General features: G+C 45.0%; 1 protein-coding gene across 1 annotated transcript in view; it reads left to right on the top strand.

Moving 5' to 3' along the window:
* MLLT6 (MLLT6, PHD finger containing) overlaps positions 1–19,582 on the top strand; it is an 86,180-nt gene that overhangs the window by 52,446 nt on the left and 14,152 nt on the right. The window contains exons 8-12 of the mRNA XM_088474705.1: positions 504–599; positions 11,260–11,389; positions 12,881–13,324; positions 14,056–14,204; positions 14,591–14,696. Coding sequence (XP_088330831.1) covers positions 504–599; positions 11,260–11,389; positions 12,881–13,324; positions 14,056–14,204; positions 14,591–14,696 — 925 coding nt within the window. The remainder of the gene's footprint in view (positions 1–503; positions 600–11,259; positions 11,390–12,880; positions 13,325–14,055; positions 14,205–14,590; positions 14,697–19,582) is intronic.

Raw genomic sequence — 19,582 nt, forward strand, 5'->3', positions numbered from 1 at the left:
CAAATACGTTCATATTTGAGAATACAATTACGCTTGATATATAAAAAACATTCATGCCCCACCACTTCATTCATCTGCCCACACCACTCAGCAAAAGTAGGGCCCCTAGATGCCATCCAAGTGCGGGCAATACAAACCTTTGCCAAAGTCAATGCATTAATTATGTATTGACCCGTTAAATGATGAAAAAGTTACATTTTTAATATAGTCCCCTTCTCTATTGCTGTAGCATACAGCTGTCAGTATGTTTATTTGAGGTATTCCCTATACGTAATGATAACATAAATGTAATAGCATGATCTATTAACACATGGCTCTATGTTGCTATCTTCTCACCTGCTTGGGATTGTATTAGTGGTGCCCTGTCATAATGTGGGCAATGGTAGGCACAGGTATAGTGGAGGCTAGTTCAGTTGGAGCTTAATGTATTGATGATATTTTGTAATTGTTAATTTTGCCTTGTGTGAGTCAGCTGAATTTACGGTATTCTGTTTTTGCTTAAGAGTCACAAGGACAGGGAGAGAGTTCGGCATCGGAAGCATCGTGATTCACCCGGTCACATTACCACCCCTCCCTTGCTGCCAATATCTACAGAGAAGGTACATCCCGTTTGCACTACACATTTGAAAAGAATAGCTGCCTCTATACAACATTTCCCCAGTAACTGTTGATTTATTTGTTCATCTCATTCTCTACCATCCCTGCAGTCCCAACAAACCTCTTTTCTACTGATGGAGTACCTGTTCAGCTATCATACTTTGCCACTTCATTTGCTGCTTGCATAAACACTTTTGCCAATGTTGTCCTGGCACATTAACAAATCCATTCCTAGAACTATGCTTAATATACATCATTAAGGCTTTATACAATTTAAACATGACTGCTGTATAGTGAGAGATAGACTAATCCTTTGGCATGTTTTTGCACTACTGGCTATGTTCATTTCACATGCACAATTGTATTTCTAATGCACACTAGATGTAGAAGTCCTGCTGCTAGAATAATAGATTAATAACAAAGTGTCCAGGAGGTGTATTACAAATCTACAAATAGAATCTTTTTAATACCCTTGTGTGAAGACATGCCCCAGTTAGGATGCTGCATACCCATGTCCTACTTTAACTCAAAAATAGAAAATTCCCAATACAATCAATGCTTCTTCAAAGTCTTCCACTTGCTGTTGGTGGTACCAAAAATTGTAAATAGTTTTTCTCTTTCGTCTGGGCTGGGGGACACTGGACCATGGGTTGTAGGTGGGAAGGCGTGGATTTGGCACTAACACTGACTCCTCCCCTATGCAACCCCTGACTTCAGTGTAAGTTTGGTGCCTGTGGAGAGAGGCATGTTTTTTCGGAGCTGCTCTGCAGCCCTGGTTTAGCTTTGTGATTTTTTTCCTTTATTTGTAATGTTATGTTTATTTTTTACTATAGGTACTGTGCTTATAGCAGCACACAGCTGGAGTGTAAAGCGGCGGTGAGAGCCGCATCTAAGGAGGGGATGGCGCTGAGCGCTTCCCCAATTCCACACACTCCAGCGTCTGAAGAGACCGTCTGGGCCCGGGGATAGCGCGCTGCTGTTACCTGGTAGAGGTGCAGGCAGTAAGCGTGGTCCTGGATGGTGTTTGCCATCTTGCCGGGTTCCTTGTCGGCAGCTCCTGTGGGGAGAGCGCCGACTACAGACCGAGCGCAGGTCAATTTGAGAAGAAAGGTCTGGATTCGCGATACTTTTTCGCCGATGACATAATTTTCGCCTGTTTTGAGTTTCCTCCGTATTCAGTTTGGAAGACTTTTCGCCTAGGTGGAAAGTCAATGCAATGTAATAGGCGAAAAAGTTTCGCCTATAAATAGCAGGCGGAAAAAAGTGCAGAATTGCGGTTTTGGGGTACAACATTGCGGGAACCCCCATGCAGCCTTAAGACAGTTCCCTAAAGGTAAACTGCGTAAAAAAAAGTAAAAAAATATTCGGGACACCCCAAAAAAATTATGTTTAACTTTGGGGGTAAAAAAAAAAAAAAAAAAAGGGAACAGAGTGGCAAACTCTCTAAATTAATTCAGGTCAGGTCCCCATGTATATGGCAGGTGTTTTCTTCATAGTGGGGACAAGCTGCATGTGCAATTTTGCAGATTTGTAAAAATTACTTTAGGGACTTAAAAAAATGCTTAACCCCATTTTCATGTAGTGTTCCCTCTAGCTCCGGCGGGAGGCAGGGTGCCGGAGCTAGAGAGGGCATGCTCGTGCGCGCGCGCGACCGAGAAGGGGGCGTGGTCATCGGAAAAGGGGGCGTGTCTATAAGACGCGTCCCCTCTTAGTCACTCTTGGGGGCGTGCCCGGCACTTACGGACACGCCGGGCAGCCCCCAAGCCCTGCAGACAGGGAGAATAGATGCCGGGCGCATGCACCCGGCGTCTATTCTCCGGCGGTGACCGGGTCACCGCATGTTTCTCCACCCGCGGGACACTGCGTCCCGCGGGTGAGAACGGCTCCCGCAGGCTGTGAGGGCAGGGCGCTTTTTGCCCTCCTCCTGGAGGGCAGGGTGCTTTTTGCCCTCCAGAAGGAGGGCAGGGCGCCGCGCCCCGCTAAAACAGCCTAGCGGGAACGCTATTTCATGTACCCCAAATTTGATAGGAATAGTTATTTCCCCCCCCTTAAAAAAAAATCTAAGTGCTATTCTTTACCACTTCTTCATAGCCGCAAAATTGCACCTTGCGCGGCTATTACAAACTTTCGACTTCCTTCAGCAGGCAAAAATGGGGGTACCCATAGTGATCCCCCATGTCTAGACATCTTTAGGGGGGTCCCAGGCATATTTCCCGAAAATTCCCATTTTTTTTCGTAAATGGGGTGAAAGATCATTTAAAACAACAGGGATAATTTTTCAATTACATATAGCAGGTGGAAAAAAGTGCAGGTTTAGGGGTGCAGGCTTAAAAAAAATAGCCTGCACCCTTGGGAATGCCCCCTTAAAACGAAATGTGCCAAAAAAAAAAAAATCGGGACACCCCAAAAAAATTATTTAAAATTTTGGGATGTGAAAAAAAAAATGCCAAACTAACAAAATTAATTCTAGTGGGGTCCCCAAGTATGTGTCAGGTATTTTTTTCATTGTGCAGAGTAGTGGCAGGTGTATTTTTGAAGAATTAAAAAAAATTACCTTACCCCCATTTTCATGTACCCCAAATTTAATGGGACCACTTTTAAAAAAATAAATAAAAATAAAACCTAAGTGCTCTTCTGCATCACTTCTTCAATGTCGGGAAAAATAACCACCTGCCGACTTTCTTCTGCAGGCAAAAACGGGGGTGCCCATAGTGATCCCTGAGGTCTGGACATCTTTAGGGGGGGTCCTACAATTATTTCCCAAAAATTCCCGTATTTTTTCACCGATCCAAGTTTCGCCTGTTCCCGATTTTGCCTACTTTGGAATTGAATATGGGGAATAGGGGGCCCGCGCGCGATACTTTTCCGCCTGGCATCTGCATGGGTCTCTCGAGCCATGGAGAAGTGGGCTGACAAATTAGTGGCAGGCCTTGCCGGTGACTCATCCAGAGAGGACTTACTGGCAGAAAAGATACGTGTGGCTGCAGACTATGTGTGTGAGGCCGCACAAGATGGAGTGCAGTTTTCCTCTAGGGTCTCAGCCACAGCAGTCGCGGCATGCAGAGCACACTGGCTTCGCGCCTGGAAGGCAGACGCCGAATCTAAACCCGCTTTAGAGTCTCTGCCTTTTTGTGGAGGCATCCTGTTCGGCTTTGAGCTTGATACTATTATATCCCAGGCGACAGGTGGAAAAAGCACCCTTCTGCCAGTGGTGCCCCAGAAGCTAAAGGGCTCACGTTTTCGAGTCTTCCGTTCTTCCTTTCGAGGAGGGGGAACGATTAGAGGTCAGAGGGCCCGAGAACGTTCTTTTCCCAGTAGTGGTTCTGCCCCCCCGGGGTAGGTTCTCCGGCACATTCAGGTGCCCGGGTGCTAGGGCATCTGAGAAGCCGAGTACCTGACAGAATCTCAGCCCATCCGGTCTCAGGGAAGGTAGGGGATCGTCGCCTTCTTTTCCGAGACAGGTGGGTAGCTTCGGGAGTAGATGCCTGGGTAAGGGGCATGGTCTCCCGAGGTTATGTGATCGACCTAAGGGGGCAGCCGCCACAATTTTTCTTTGCTACAGCATTACCCAGGGAGCCGGAGAAGAGACAGGCCTTAAACTAGGCTAGCAGTTCCCTCTGTTCAGAAGGGGTTATTATAGTTCCCGTTCCACAGTCTCAACAGGAACAGGGGTTTTACTCCAACTTGTTCCTAGTCCAGAAACCCAACGGCACGTATCGGCCGATTTTGAATTTACAAGCTTTGAATGCCAACCTGTGGAGGGAGCTCCGTCGTGCGCATGCGCCAGACGCGTGACGAGCGAAGGAAAGTCCTTCGCTCGTTGTGTCCGATCAAAGGGGGCGTGCTGTCAATGTTGATTGACAGCACGCCCCCTTTGGTAGGCTGCCGGGGGCGTGCCTCCCCGACGGGGGCGTTCCCACGGGGACGCCTCCCGTCAAAAGCCGGCCCACTGACATCACTAGTGATGTCAGTGGGAGTGATTTTGGCTCTGATAGAGCCAAAATCACTCCGGAGCTTGCGGTTGAAAACCTCAACCGCAGGCTCCGGCTCGCAATTTCGATGGTCGCGATGGTCTCGACCATCGCGGCCATCAAAATGCACGCTCGTATAGCCTGTGGGTGGTGACCCACAGCTATACGAGCGTCCAGAAGGACGCTCCATTTTCATGGAGGCCGGCCCTCATTCAGAGCGTGCGCTCTGCTCAGAGCGTACGGCTCTGAATGAGGGCCTTAGTCAGGAAAGTGCTGTCTGCCCCTTGGCCATCCGTTTGGCTGGGTATGAGGTTACTAGGCACGATGGTCTCTACCTTCGAAACCACCCAGTACAGCCACTTCCATTCACGGATTCTCCAGTGGGAGATTCTCCGGAATTGGACGGGCTGCTCAGACGACCTTTCTTCTCAGTTGCTGGTTCTGTCAGACATCACTCGTCAGTCACTTCGCTGGTGGCTGATTACCGATCACCTTCTCCAGGGTTAGTCCCTGGTGACTTCCAACTGGATTATTGTCACCACAGATGCAAGTCTCATAGGTTGGGGAGCGGTGACAGAGATCCTCTATCTCCAGGGTACCTGGTCGTCATCAGAGATAGGTTTCCCAATAAATATGCTAGAGCTCCGGGCCATTTATCGGGCACTGTGCGGGGCTCGGGCCCTCCTGGCGGGCCAACCAGTAAGGATCCAATCAGACAACGCCACGGCAGTGGCATATGTAAACCAAAAGTGCACTTGCCATGGCAGAGGCAAGTTTCATTCTTTCATGGGCGGAGACGTTCCTCCCAGCAATTTCAGCAGTCTTCATACCGGGGGTGGATAATTGGGAGGCAGACTACCTCAGCAGGACTATGCGGGTCTCAGGCCCTCCTGGCGGGCCGACCAGTGAGGATCCAATCAGACAATGCCAGGGCAGTAGCATATGTAAAGCAACAGGGCGGAACCAAAAGCGCACTTGCCATGGCAGAGGCAAGTCTCATTCTCTCTTGGGCGGAGACGTTCCTCCCGGCAATTTCAGCAGTCTGGGAGGCAGACTAACTCAACAGGACTACGTTCCTGCCAGGGGAGTGGTCTCTTACAGCAGCTGGTCCACAGATGGGGGCTGCCGGAGGTGGACCTGATTGCTTCTCGCCATAATTGCAAGGTCCCTCGATTTTGTGCAAGGTCCAGAGATCCTTTGGCATTTGCAGTGGATGCCATGGCAGTTCCCTTTAACTTCTGTCGGGCCTACATTGTTCCTCCAGTTCCCATGTTACCAAGAGTACTCTATCGAGTCAGGGAGCAGCAGGTGTCAGTCATCCTAGTGGCTCCAAACTGGCCATGCCGATCGTGGTTCGCCACGGTTCTCAGGCTAGCTGCAGGGCCGGGAGTTTGCATCCAGATCTTCTGCTACAGGGACCATTCTGTCACGGGGGCCTACCTCAGTTGGCTTTAATGGCCTGGTTGTTGAGACCGGGCTCTTGAACGCCAGGGGTTTTTCCCCTTCAGTCATCACAGGACCAAGCTACGGGCGCGGAAGCAGGTTTCCGTGCAGAACTACCACAGGGTTTGGAAAACCTATATTGTGTGGTGTGAGCAGCGGGGAGTACATACTGCCCAGTTCCGCTTGCCAAGGTTTTTAGCATTGCTGCAGGGAGGTCTGAAGGCCGGCTTACGGCTTCAATCTTTGGAACCCGTGGACCTTCAGTTTGTAACGTAGAAAGTGGTTTTTCTTATGGCCATTGCCTCAGCTCAGCGGGTCTCTGAGTTGGGGGCCTTGTCCTGCAAACCACCTTTTTTTGTTTTCCATGACGATAGGGCTGTGCTCAGGACAGGTTCTTTTCAACCAAAAGTGGTTTCATCTTTCCACTTAAACCAGGAGATTGTTTGTTTTTTCTGTTTTCTCATCTTCAGAATCCTCAGGGGACCAGGACGATCTATCGCTGTTGGATGTTGTCCGGGCCCTACACATTTATTTAGACAGAACTTCGATCTTACGTAAGACGGACTTTCTATTGGTTCTCTACGATGCTCACAAACGGGGCTGGCCAGCCACAAAGCAGACAACTGCAAAATGGCTCCGCTCAGTGATTTCAAGGGCTTACTCAGAGGTGAGGCGCTCGGCACCAGCTAGGGTGTTGGCTCATTCCACTAGTGCCGTGGTGGCCTCCTTTTGCGGCGCGTTATGGGGCCTCGGCTGAACAGGATTGTCACGCAGCTACCTGGTCCTCTGTCCACACGGTGGTGTGGTTCTACAGGTTTCATGTTTTTGCCTCCGGGGACGCCCATGGTTCAGTGTCCCCCAGCCCAGACGGAAGAGAAAATAGGATTTTTGTGTACTTACCGTTGAATCCTTTTGGGGGACACTGCGTTCCCTCCCTCACGCTCATCAGTATTGAGTATGAGTTATAATTTTGGGGTCGTATTGACCGTCAATTTAATTTTTTATTTTTCGGAGTGACTGTGTCACTGAGTATTGCTTCAACCTTACCAGGCACTTTTGAAGTTGTACTGAAGTCAGAGGTTGCAGAGGGAAGGAGTTATAGATTTTAGTGTTAGTGCCAAATCCAAGCCTTCCCACCTACAACCCATGGTCCAGGTTCCCCCAGTATGACTCAGAGAAAAGGATTTAACGGTAAGTACCCAAAAATCATATTGTATCGTATTTTATGCCAGTCGGTAGGGGAGTTTCTCAGCATCTTTAGTGTTTGCACTTGGACCCATTATGTGCGATATTAGGTTTTAATACAATAAAAATAAATCTCTCATTACATGAGGTAGAACTGTGCTTCTCATGTATGAATAATAAAACAAAAATACACATTGCTAAAATATGCTCTAAAATGATATAATGCTTGCATGAGCAATGCAGAAAGCACCTATGAGTTTCTGCTGCCCAACCCTCCAGGCAAGCTGGCTAGTGCTAGAGACCTGCATCATTACAATCATCAGCGTCTAATTGTACCCAACCTCATGCACCTGCAATTGCGGTATATCTGACAGGTGTGTCCTGAGCAGGTCTGCATTGGTTTACAATTATTCAAACATGCCCTTACTGTGCTTACTTCCCCCTTGCAACATCTCCATTTCCTACATCTAACATCTCCAGTCTCAAGCAGGCACATGTGTCAGATTTGAGCAAATCTAAGTATATGCATACGAGTGTGGGCTGCTTTATGGCCATTGACAGAACTAATTTACTTATTTTACACCATGCAAAATTGTTGAAGTACAACTCCACATCATATTTTGTCTTTTACTTTTTAAAGTCTTTGGTCAGTGTAATAGTTTTCCAATTTCACCTTAGTTAGCATCTAGGACAAATATGACAGCTTTGCTCTGTTGTTAACCAGTTGCTGCTTGTCTACTTTTCTGCAGTTTTGTTCCAATCAGAATAGGTCCAGAATGGTAGGGTGGCATCCAAGTAATTTTTTGGTGATTGGATTCAAATATTAAACCATTTGTGCTAGACCGCAACAGGAACATTGTGCATTCTACCCAGTATATCATGGCTTTTAGGCATGGGGATTCTTTAGAAATAACCTCTTATTGCAGCTATATACAACGTAGCGCCAAATATTCTGTATCACTTATGTGGCCTATTGTTCATGGCATTGTTGTCCTTTTCCCCCCAATAATAAAATAAGATTGTTGTATTGTTAAAATGATTTTTTTTTTTTATTATTATTATTATTATTATTATTATTATTATTATTATTTATTTATTTTGTTCAATTCTCCATCTGCTCCCACACACATTACAATTTTTTTTACATTACTTTCTCATGTCATAAAATTTGTTGTATTAGTTAGTATTGCAAATTCTCTACATATAGGGGTTGTTTCAACGTTTAGAGAAAAGCAGAAATAACAGTAACTCTACATCTGGGGAAACGATTTTGCAATGCAAGGGCTGCAAACACATTTATTTAATTTCTTTTGCACCAGGGTAAATACTGGCTGATTTGTGCATGTAGCACGCAAATGCTGGACCACTTTATTTTTATACTGCAGTACAGATTTGAGCTAGGACACGCTTCTCTTAAATCTACATCTCTGCAAATTTAAAATTTGCCCCAACTGCAGTAACATGGTTTTGCAAGGTGTAACGTTACTCCTTTTTCTGTTTTGTTTTGTACCCAGCTCTGAGTTAGCCCTTTACTGTTTAAGCCTAAAAACCTGTGCAGATTCACAACGTGTGGAATATACTCGCCAAGGGGTACATGATACCTCAGTCTGTTCACAGATGTATAGAGCACGACATAGCCCGGGTACTGGGGGGGCGTGGCCAAATAGTGTAAGTGTTGTCACGTCCCTTAAAAATTATATATGCAGGGGAGAACCAAGCACCCTTGGCCAAGGACAGATCCTGATGGTTTCCTCTCCTCCACACAGCAGGCAGAGATAGACTGTAAGGAGGTGAGAAGTGTTACAGGTGGCGGCAGTGGTGTAACTTCATCCCAGGTGCCCGGAGGCAAGATAAATATTGGTGCCCCCCCAATTAAAATGTACCACCTCCCAGCACCTATGCCAGCCCAGCTGCTGCCCCCCTATGCAGTTCCCCCAGTAGTCGTCCCCCTGTTCAGTGCCCTCTGTAGAGGTCCCCCTATGCCGTGCCGCCTATGTAGAGCCCCCCAGTAATGGTCCCCCTATGCAGTACCTCCAGTAGTGGTCCCCCTTTGCAGTGCCCCAGTAGTAAGGGTCCCTGTAGTGCCCCCAGTAGTAAGCCCCTTGTAGTGGTCCCTGTAGTAAGCCCCCGTAATGCCCCCTGTAGTAAGTCCCCTGTAGAAAGCCCCCAGTAATGCCCCCTGTAGTCAGCCCCCATAATGCCCCCTGTAGAAAGCCCCCGTAATGTCCCCTGTAGAAAGCCGCCAGTAATGCCCCCTGTAGTCAGCCCCCATAATGCCCCCTGTAGAAAGCCCCCAGGATTGCCCCCTGTAGTGAACCCCCAATAATGCCTGCTGTAATGAGCCACCAATAATGCCCCCTGTAGTGAGTCCCCCCCGCGAGCGCGCACACATACAAAAAGAAAGAAAAAACAATACTTACCTGAAACCCTGCTCCAGTGCTGCTGCCTTCCGTCCCCGGCGCCCGCTCCTCGGAACTATGGGAGTGACGTCATGACGTCACTCCCATAGTGTATTGTGGGACCCGGAAGCGGAGCTCAGGAGTGAGCTCCGTTCCTCCGGCTACCGCCGGGGGGAAGGAAGGAGCCGGGTGCCCGCTGGTAACAAACTCAGCGGGCGCCCGGCTAATAGGGGGTGCGACCGCACCCCCCGTATTGACGCCGCTGGAGGTGGAGCGATGATCAGCGGCGCTCCATCTCCATAGCAGTGCCTGGAACGGCCCAGGGGACAATGGAGCCAGGTTCCCCCTTAAGGGCTGGAGCCCGGTGGCAAATGACTCCATTGTCTCCGGGAGTTCCGCCACTGGGTAGCGGTAGATCTGGGCTGTCTCAAAAAAGTCTGGACCCGGGTAATTGGGTAATAACCCGTTCTTCCCACCACCACCACCCTCTCGGCGCTCCTCAGGCTGTTACGTGAAACTGAATACAGCATTACTTTTATTATTAAATAAGAAAACATTCAAAACTGGTGTCGTTTTTATTTTTTAACCTCACACTTTCTACAAGGGGCATAAAATAGGTAAATATTTAATTTGATAGGAAAGAGGTTAATATATAAAATTTTGAAGGGGTGAAAATAAAGAAAAGAGCAAATTAACATATAGGATTGAAGAACAGATGCTTTGCCACTCAGACCACTTATCTATTTGAGTAAAATGTCAGCTGACACACATTAGTAAATCTTAGAAAAAAAAAAATCTAATTAGTCAGTCTGTTTTTAATAACCTATGCTTCTGCGTCTCATTGAAAAGGTATAGTCACAGATGAGCTATGGGTAAATATATCCCAAAATAACTTTGCTGCTTTTTGGCACCAAGGAGTGTGGGTGGTACGTCTTTTCTATTTGGCATTTTGTCAGTGTGAAGCTTGTACAGAGGTCTCCCAAGGGCTGTGCCCACTTATCCCTGGTAGAGGGCCTTGGTTGATCACTTGGCAGTCCTATTTATTTGAAAACTATATTTCGTCTCACACACCTTAGCAGTTAGACCAGAGACTAGATATTGGAAGAGATGTGTCTAAACTGGAATCAAATCCAAGCTGAAATTGCATTGCAAACATAAAGCTGTACAATATTTGTGGGCTACATGCAAAAGCAGCCAGTATTTACCATGCATGCATAAAACCACATGAAATGTATATGCCCCACCTGCATTGCAACATGGTTTATCCTGGTGCAAAGTTACTTGTTGTTTTTTTTTTTTTTAATATGCTCCCAATGCAGAAGCAGTGCCATAGTGCGCTAAAATTTTTGAGGTCCAATCAGAAATTAACTGTTATGTGAGAAAAAAAATCTAAATATTTCCCCAACCACATTCAAAATTTTGCGGTTTACTGTGACAGAAGCTGTGAACAGCAGTGAAGAATTGTCCTATTACAAGTACAACACACACAACAATTTAATTTTATTAAGATGAAAAAATATTAATCTGGTATGAATGTTATTTAATTTTGGTGGGGAGATGAATATTATATTTTTTGTGTCCAAAGTCCTAATGTTCATAGATTTAACCCCAATTGTAATGAGAAAGAACCTTTTCATGCTATGTTCTGTGCTGACTCCGTACAGCTTGAAAGCAGCACGGACAGTCCAGAGGTTACACGGTCAGAGATGAAAGGAAAGAAACCATCAGGTCACAGAGGTCGCAAAACAGGAATTGGCAAAGGGACATCAGGAGCTGCTGGTGCTCCTTCTACAGGTATCTTTGCAAAGTCTAACGGCACCTTCATGTAGAAAGCGCCTTTGGGCCCAATGCAGAGTTGGTAAAATGGGTGTTCATCGCTTAAATTAAATGTCTATGGCAAAATAGCGTATTTCACACATTCAGAGTTTTACGTATCTCGAGATGCATGCGCCTCTGCATTGGTGTCTTGTTTACTATTATTCATCAGCATGTGTGAACTTGCACCTGCCCTGCACTAGGTGCAATAGATACACCTCCTAAAAGGCATTTATATGCTTATGTGCTGGTCTGCATGAGCCACATTTGTGTGAACGCACCCTTACTGAACTCTATCTATGTGAGAACTCCCCTTCACACCCCTGTTTCACCCTCATTTTCTGAGAATGCTAAATAGACATTCATGTAAGATATCGCTATGCAAACAAGTGTACATTTAGCTCTACATTTAGCCCCTCTATGGCTCTGTAGCTTTAGAAGTCATTTTGTTCCCTTCTGTATAGCTTGTAATCCAGTTACCTCATCAAATTTTTTTTGTAATCTTTATACATGGAAGGAGTTTTATCTTCACTTTCCTGATCCTTCACCTATCTTATTAGTTCTTCATGATGATCTCTGTATGTAAATGGAGCATTTTGGTTTTCTATTGCAAAAGTCCCCTTTCCCTATCAGTAATACACAAGGTTTTACTGCCATGCAAGGTCTACAGTCAGGATTATACTACATAGTGAGTTCTGTTGTCAAATTGTACTATGGTGTCAGAATTGCTGTGAATACCATAGACCATCTTTTCACGTAAAAATATTGAAAATGAGCAGGACAGGATAGGACAATATGCTTATAAAGCAACACAAAGGATCCAGAACTGAAGATGACCATTGGTAGTGATATTCACAGAGACTACTCATGGAAGATAGACAGCGGGGGAATTCAATTCTCGGTAATGGGCATGATTTGCCTTTCCGAAATGACAAATTGTGCCCGTCTTAAACGCAACGGGTGTGCAGGAAAACTTCCAAAGCCGGAGCTGCTTAGACTGAAAGTATTTCTTCTTGTGGCACAGTAATACGTAGTCATTTTATCTTGTTATTTCGTAAGTTGTGTGTGTAGCTGTGAACACTAGTTGTCAGGTACACTAAGTAGGCCACACACTGATCATGGTATTACACTGAAATAGTATCTGCATTGTCCTCCAAATAATACGTCTTAAATAGTCATCCACTATTTCCTCCTCTACCTGTGTGTGTATGCTGTGTTCCTCACTCTTACCTGATCTCTCATAGTTAGAAAGTTGGAGCAGAATTAAGTTTGCTATATGGCATCATCAGGCTTTGGTTTGTTTCTTGTTAACCCACTCACTCCAACATAGCAAAGAGATTTACTGCTAGGGATGAAATGTGCGAACAACACACTGTGTAGCAGCAATTTGATTGTGCCATTTGCCCCAAAGCAAATGCGCTCCTTCTGTAGATGTAGTTTTCTTTCATCTTACTAGATCTCCTACTGCAGGTAGTGCTTCTTCTCCTCCTGACCTGGTTAATTTCCCCAAATTGGAAGAGCAGGAGGAGGAAGAGGTGGAAGACGAAGAAGATGATGATGATGAAGTAGTGGAGAGACCTTCCAGACCCACACCTTCCTCTCCTCCAGAGATCACCTTCTCCAGCTTTGGCTCCATTATGCGCTTTTCCAGTGAGCCATCATCACACACCCGGCCATGGGATCCATCACCAAGTGAGCACAGACCACAGAAATGGAGAAGAGAAGGAGCTGAGCCCACAAGAGAGAAAAAACACAAAGGTAGCAGGAAAAGCCGGCATGGTCCTGGAAGACCCCGGGGGAGCAAGAACAACCCACCACATAGCATTGCCTCCACCACGTTGCCCCTGCCTCCCCGGCATTATATGCACACTTCTCTGCACTCCGTCAGCATGGATTCACCGCTGCTGTCCTCAGGTAAAGAAGGAGTAGTTGTGTATGCTATTAGATATATATACTATTATTATTGTCCTTTATTTGTAAGGCACCATAGTGTTCTGCAGGGCTTGGCATTGGAGCAAACCGAGCATATATAAAACAAGCACACACTAGGTAAGAAAGAAAATTGCACATGTGAAAACAAATAGACCAGGCATGTTATTGCGTATAACCTGCTGTAGCTGAAAGAGGGCAAAGCTAAGAAGAGCGGAGATTGTCGCTTAGAGTGGAGATTTGAACTTTAGTGAAGGTGTACATGTGCTAAAATGTAGGCTTTAGTAAAGGGCTGTATATATAGAGAGCATTTAACCATGGAGGCTGAGGGAGAGTAAATGGCATAGAAAGTATTTCCATAAGTGATATTAGTACTTTTGTAGGCAAGAGAGAGGGGGGGTGGATATGCGTGTGGTGGCAAGGTGCAGGTTAGGGGCAGATTTGGCGTAATCAGCGAGAGCATTTTGTGATCAAGCTTGAGATATATGAAGGGTGGTGGTGAGGGTGAGTAATATGAATTGTATTGTAGAGTATAACAGTTTGAGTACAATTGGTTGTTGACTAATTTGGTAGACAAACCAAATAGCTCAAAAAACACCCCAAACGCCCATAGGCACAGATCTAGGTCACCTACTGGTAACCTGTGATCAGCATTCTAGTTGTCACACTTTTTCCCTTCATCTTTCTACTGAAACTGTGTATTCTTCTCATCTTAGGTATCTACACCAGTAATAAGGACCCCATTTCAGTGAGGACAGCCTGCAGCACCCCACTCCCGTCCAGCCTCTTGTCTCACCAAAGCTCCCTGCCTCCATACAGCAGAGGCTGCTCCATCACTCCATCTTCCTCAGCCTCCACCACACAGGTCTGTGGAACAAAGCATTGTGTGATGCTGAACATTTACTCCAAATGCACTGTTACTCTGTTCTGAAATGCGCTTAGTATTCTATTTTTTTGCACAAAAGATTATTGATTTGATCAACTGTTGAGTGGCTACTGGCAGGGGCCAAGTCCTAAAGTACATACATTTTCCATGTCAAACACATTAATTCCAGTGGCTGGCATATACTAACTAGTGTTTTAACCTTCTCTTTATCCCTCTTTAAAGTACACCATATATAATGATGTATGTATATGCAATGTATAATTGTAAGGATACAGAAATGTAATCAGGGGTGTTGTGTGCGTCTGATAAAGTGTTTCAATTTGTATTTGTTTCTGCATTTGTTCAACCCATTTGTTCTTCATTAGGTGTTCTCACTGGCAGGCTCCACATTCAGCATCCCCTCATCTCACATTTTTGGAAGCCCCCTATCCATGCCCCCGCTCCTCAGCCAGGTTGAAAGCAGTAGGACAGGTAAACCTATGTATGATTATGTGTGGTTTCTTTTACAGCCATCAGAACGAAGTAACAAGACATAAACAGCGATTGGTTACCCAAATGTTATGACACCACTCTTTCCTATGGTGATCTGGTGTTAGGATGTATAACGGGGCTGATTAAGGGTTCTGGACTCCCTAGGCTAACACACACATAACGACACACATGCAGACAAACTATAGCTGATTAGACAAGAACACTTCTAGTGGAAGACTATAAAGATGGCCGCATGCAGCCCTCCAGGTGACCTAGATGGTGCTGTGACACAAAATGTTTTATTAGTAAGTTACATGGTCACATTGGCACAGCCATCTGACAGTCACTTTGAGAACTATAGATCTTACCCCTCAGCACTCTGGCAACCGACAGCATAGAATTATATAGGTCTCCATTTTATTCCTTGGTTCCGCAGTAGTCCTCCTTCCCATGTCCTAGTACTGTAGGTTGTAGCCTAATCTACCTAAAGGTTGATCAGGCAATGATAATATCAACAGTGTAGATTCTTTTTTTTTTCTGCAACAAATATGAAATATTTTCTGATGCGGCCAGAAAGTGATCCATGTACTCAAAGCAGTAGTTAGTGCTTTCTTACAACCTGGCTTCTGTAATAGAAGATTTACATATTGACTTACTATAACCACTTTCCCTATGCATAAACTTTTCCCTATGGATGCTTGACACTACTGATAAGGCAGCCATTTTTTTAAAAAGACATAGACGAGGAGAAAGTAATTTATAATAATAGTAAACATGTAAGTTATATTTGTTGATATGTGGGTGCTATTTGGCGGGGGTATGCAGAGTTAATAGCAACACTAGCAGAATTGCAGACACACCAAGCAGTCCAGGTACTTAGCCAGGTGTCAGGTTTATTTGAAGTGTAGTAGTAACTGGTACATCCATACACACAGTTATACATTGAATTTGAATGGAGCAGGGCTTGAGCTGATGATGCATGTAGGTAGCGGAGCTGGTATACTCAGGATGTGCTGTACGAATAGGCCAGTATGCAGGATATTTTGGCAGGGCCTCTGGAGTGGAGCATGTCCGTCTCCTACTGTGGCACTCATACACAGTGACAAGGTGGCACCGAACAAGTGCAGAAGACCAAACATTGGCCATCTTGGTAAAGGAGAATGCTACAGTAATGGAGCATTCATGGAAACAGTGCAGTAGCGGACTCCATATTTCAACAATATTTGCATAATCTCAAGCACCAATTTGTTTCTAATGCTAGCTCTACTCAAGTGTACATGCTTTTTTACTTTCTGAGACTGCGATTACAACCTTGAGTGAACTATTGTGTCATCAGATATTTTTGTTTTCCTTTTCAATTCTTCATGGGAGCCATTGCGATGTTTACCTTCATTTTTGTTGGAAATGATGTGAATGTGCAGGTGTTTTTTATTGCAGAGTTATGTTTATTGCCCAGTTACTTAACCAGTGGTGTTGGTTTATTGAATTATAGTAAGTACAGCCGTACTCACTGTTACATGTACACTGGTAATGGAGCATATCGGGGTTCTAGACAGCTCACCAGCAAAAGTGCTGCAAAAGTGTTGTGGTGCAGGGATGATGTAACAGCATTATATGCAGGTATTAGCCAGGTCTCTCATAGAAGCTACGTAGGAGACTTCTCTATCCCAAAATTATACTCTACACAGTGCATACAAGATGGCCCATTCACATGCTCAGTAGTGACCATGGTGGCCATCTTGGGGCAGATCATAAAGCCTTCCTGGAGAACAGGAAGATTGGAGTGTGCGCAGTAGCACACTCCTCTTTCAACAATTTGTAAGTAGTGACAGGCTAGATAAAATGCCTTGGACAGTATATAATGCAGCTACTCCTCTTTCCTTGTGTCTTTCACTGTCTTCGGTATAGGTAGGTCAGGCAGTAATTTTTTTTTTTGTATGTGTAGGGGCTTATCTTCTTATGGGATTGTGGCGACTGGCACAAGCAGCACTTACAAAGATTCAGTGACGGGTTCAAGCGATGCCAAGGTTCCCGTGTGCCATGTTACTTATCTCTTCTGGTCTCTCCACGACTGTGCTTCTCTTACCTTGTGAGGTTGACTTGTTTCAGGTGGCTTGCCCACCAGTATATGCTGCAGCAGTTTGCCGTCATTGCCCGATGCGGCCATAGACTCTGATATCTTATATCGATGGTGTCACCACTGTAGTCTATTGTGAATATGGGGCATCTGCCTAGCTCTTCTGTGCTTGGTTATTGCAAGTGATTCATAAGTATCTTGAGGAGACTCAACAGGTTTTTCAATGCCAGTCATTTTTACCTGGAATTGTTGACTTGGGGCCTGATTCAGAGCCGCTCGTAAGCGGCTGCTCGTTCGCTCCGAGCGATGTTTGCGCAACTGCGCATCTGTACGGATCGTTATATGCATGCGCGAACCAGTCAGTGCGGTCGAAATTCATGTGCTCGCAAAATAGCGAATGCCTGATAATTTGAGTGACAGAAAGAGGCGTATGTGGGTGGTAACAGGGGAAGGTGCTTGAAAACGGGGAGTGGAGATCCGAACGCAGGCGTGCTTAAAGGTCAAAACTGGCGTTTTATGGGTGTGCATAATTAAAACAGCAGCGTCATTGACCACATCACTGGGTTATTTTATAGCCAGAACTGCTCGCAAAATTGTGGTAGCAAAAACCAACCACAAGAATAGCGAGCAGTTCATACCCTGGTCGATGTACTCGATTAATCTAATAAATAGCGGACATGATGTAGGATGCGAGCGGCCAGGGGGCGTAGTTTCCCAAAAAACGACCGCAAGTTTTGTACGCTCGTTCAGACCTAGAGGCGTGAACAGACCGCAAAGAGTGAACGGTTCATTTGAATAGCCACCCCTTTTTTCTGAACGAACGACCGCAAATAGCGTCCGGCTCTGAATGAGGTCCTTGATCCTTATGGCCTTCAGCAAAGGGGACTTTCTCATATGTCTCCAGGGTGCTTACTTTCATATCCTGAGACAGTTTAACGCAAGAAGATCTGGGTCATGGGACAGCACTTCCAATTCACTTGTCTGCCCTTCCACTTGGCAACATCTCCATGAACCTTCAGAAAGTGCTGATTATGGTGATGGCAGAATTAACAAATCAGGCAGTAAAGATATGGTCATATTTTTGACATCATCCTGGTCATAGGGAGGTTTGAACATGCTGTCCATTTAAAGACCATGCAAGCAATATGAGTGGATTGTGAAAAGGACATAGTCATCTTGTCCTTTCACAGCAAATATGAGGCTTATCTTCTCTTGGGTCCTGGCAACTGGCGCAAAAAGCCCTTAAAAAAATGCAGCAGAAGGGTTCCATGCAATGCCAAGGTTCCAGTGAGCGATGATATATCTCTCACTTGATCTGTCCACTGCTGTTCTGCTCTTGCCCAGGAAAGCAGCACAACATTTTCGGCAGCATTCTCTGGGGAAGCATCTTAGAGCTTTCTCAGACAATAGGATGATGGTGGCCTTCATACATTTCCACGGAAGCACCAGAAGTGAAGCTATGATGGTGGAAGTAGAAAAGCTAATATCTTGGGCAGAAAGAAATCTAAAGTCACTTTTAGCATTGCATGTAGTCGACAAGGGGAATGCATTGGCCAATTACCTAAGGCAGGGTACATATCTGTATGATTATTTGCAGATCGACCGTTTTCACAATTATTCTGATGATGGAGCACAGATGAAGTTGTTGATACACTAAACAACCATTGCTGTTACCAAAAGATATATGTTCTGAGAATATTGGCCAATTAATCTTTTACTCTGTAACCCAATTGCACTTTCAGCTGTTTGTCTGTACACACTGGCAGATGTACAGATATATCTGCTATATATATTGTCGTCGTCTGTGCAGCAGGGCCGACCTGATATGACTGTGAATGAAGTTGTTCACAGAAAAATCTTCTGTACACTTGGACAGATATACTATGTGATATCTCGTTTGTCAGCATATACACCTACCAATTGTCCGCTCAATGTGTCGGGCCTGATGTCACAACTGGGCAGGCATTTAAATTTGCCCACCCAGTTGATCTGTCTTTCACAGATGGGTCCCTGCTACATGTGTACGGGCAATCGGCAGGTAGCCCATATCCCCCAGCAGATGCACCGATATATCTGGGGATATCTCGGCCATCTGCTATGCTACATAGCCAATGCGATATGTCTGTGGATGATGTCGTTCACAGACATATTGGGGGTATACACGTACCGACGTGCTCGTGGACCATATATCGCCCAGTGTGTACCCAGCTTTAGTCGGAGGCAAGTTGTTTCAGGGAATTGTCTGTATATCAGGATGTCTTCTAGCTACTGACTGAAAGATTTTGTCTTCCTGAGGTAGACATTATGGCAACAAACAAAAGTGCCAAAATATTGTGAATTGAGAGAGGTGATCTCCAATGGCACAAAAAACACAAATTATGCACACACCAAAAATATTCCAAACATTATATAAAACAATGTGATTTTTAACCCATCAATTATATAATTATCCCTGTGTACTTATAGCTGCAGGCATTATAGGTACCAAAGAAATCCCTTAAAAATCAAGAAAAGTAAAAGACTGTAGCCTGCGCTTAAAGTTAACAATCCATAGCTTAATGGTCACGTAAAAAATAATATATATCTAATATATATCTCAGAGTTGACTTAAACATTATATTATTTATTATAAAACAGTGTTATAAGCAAGAATTCAACACCATTGGAAATATACAAATATTCACAAAACCTATAAAAAATATATAAATATATAATCCCTTGTCTGAAGTAGCAACAAATGTGTTAAAAGAGGTACCCAAATTCTATCATCCAGATTTAAATTCTTAGACTGATGTGAATGGCCAAATAT

This window comes from Taudactylus pleione, unplaced genomic scaffold (genome assembly GCF_031769625.1).
Source record: "Taudactylus pleione unplaced genomic scaffold, aTauple2 ptg000155l, whole genome shotgun sequence".
NCBI lineage: Eukaryota > Metazoa > Chordata > Amphibia > Anura > Myobatrachidae > Taudactylus > Taudactylus pleione.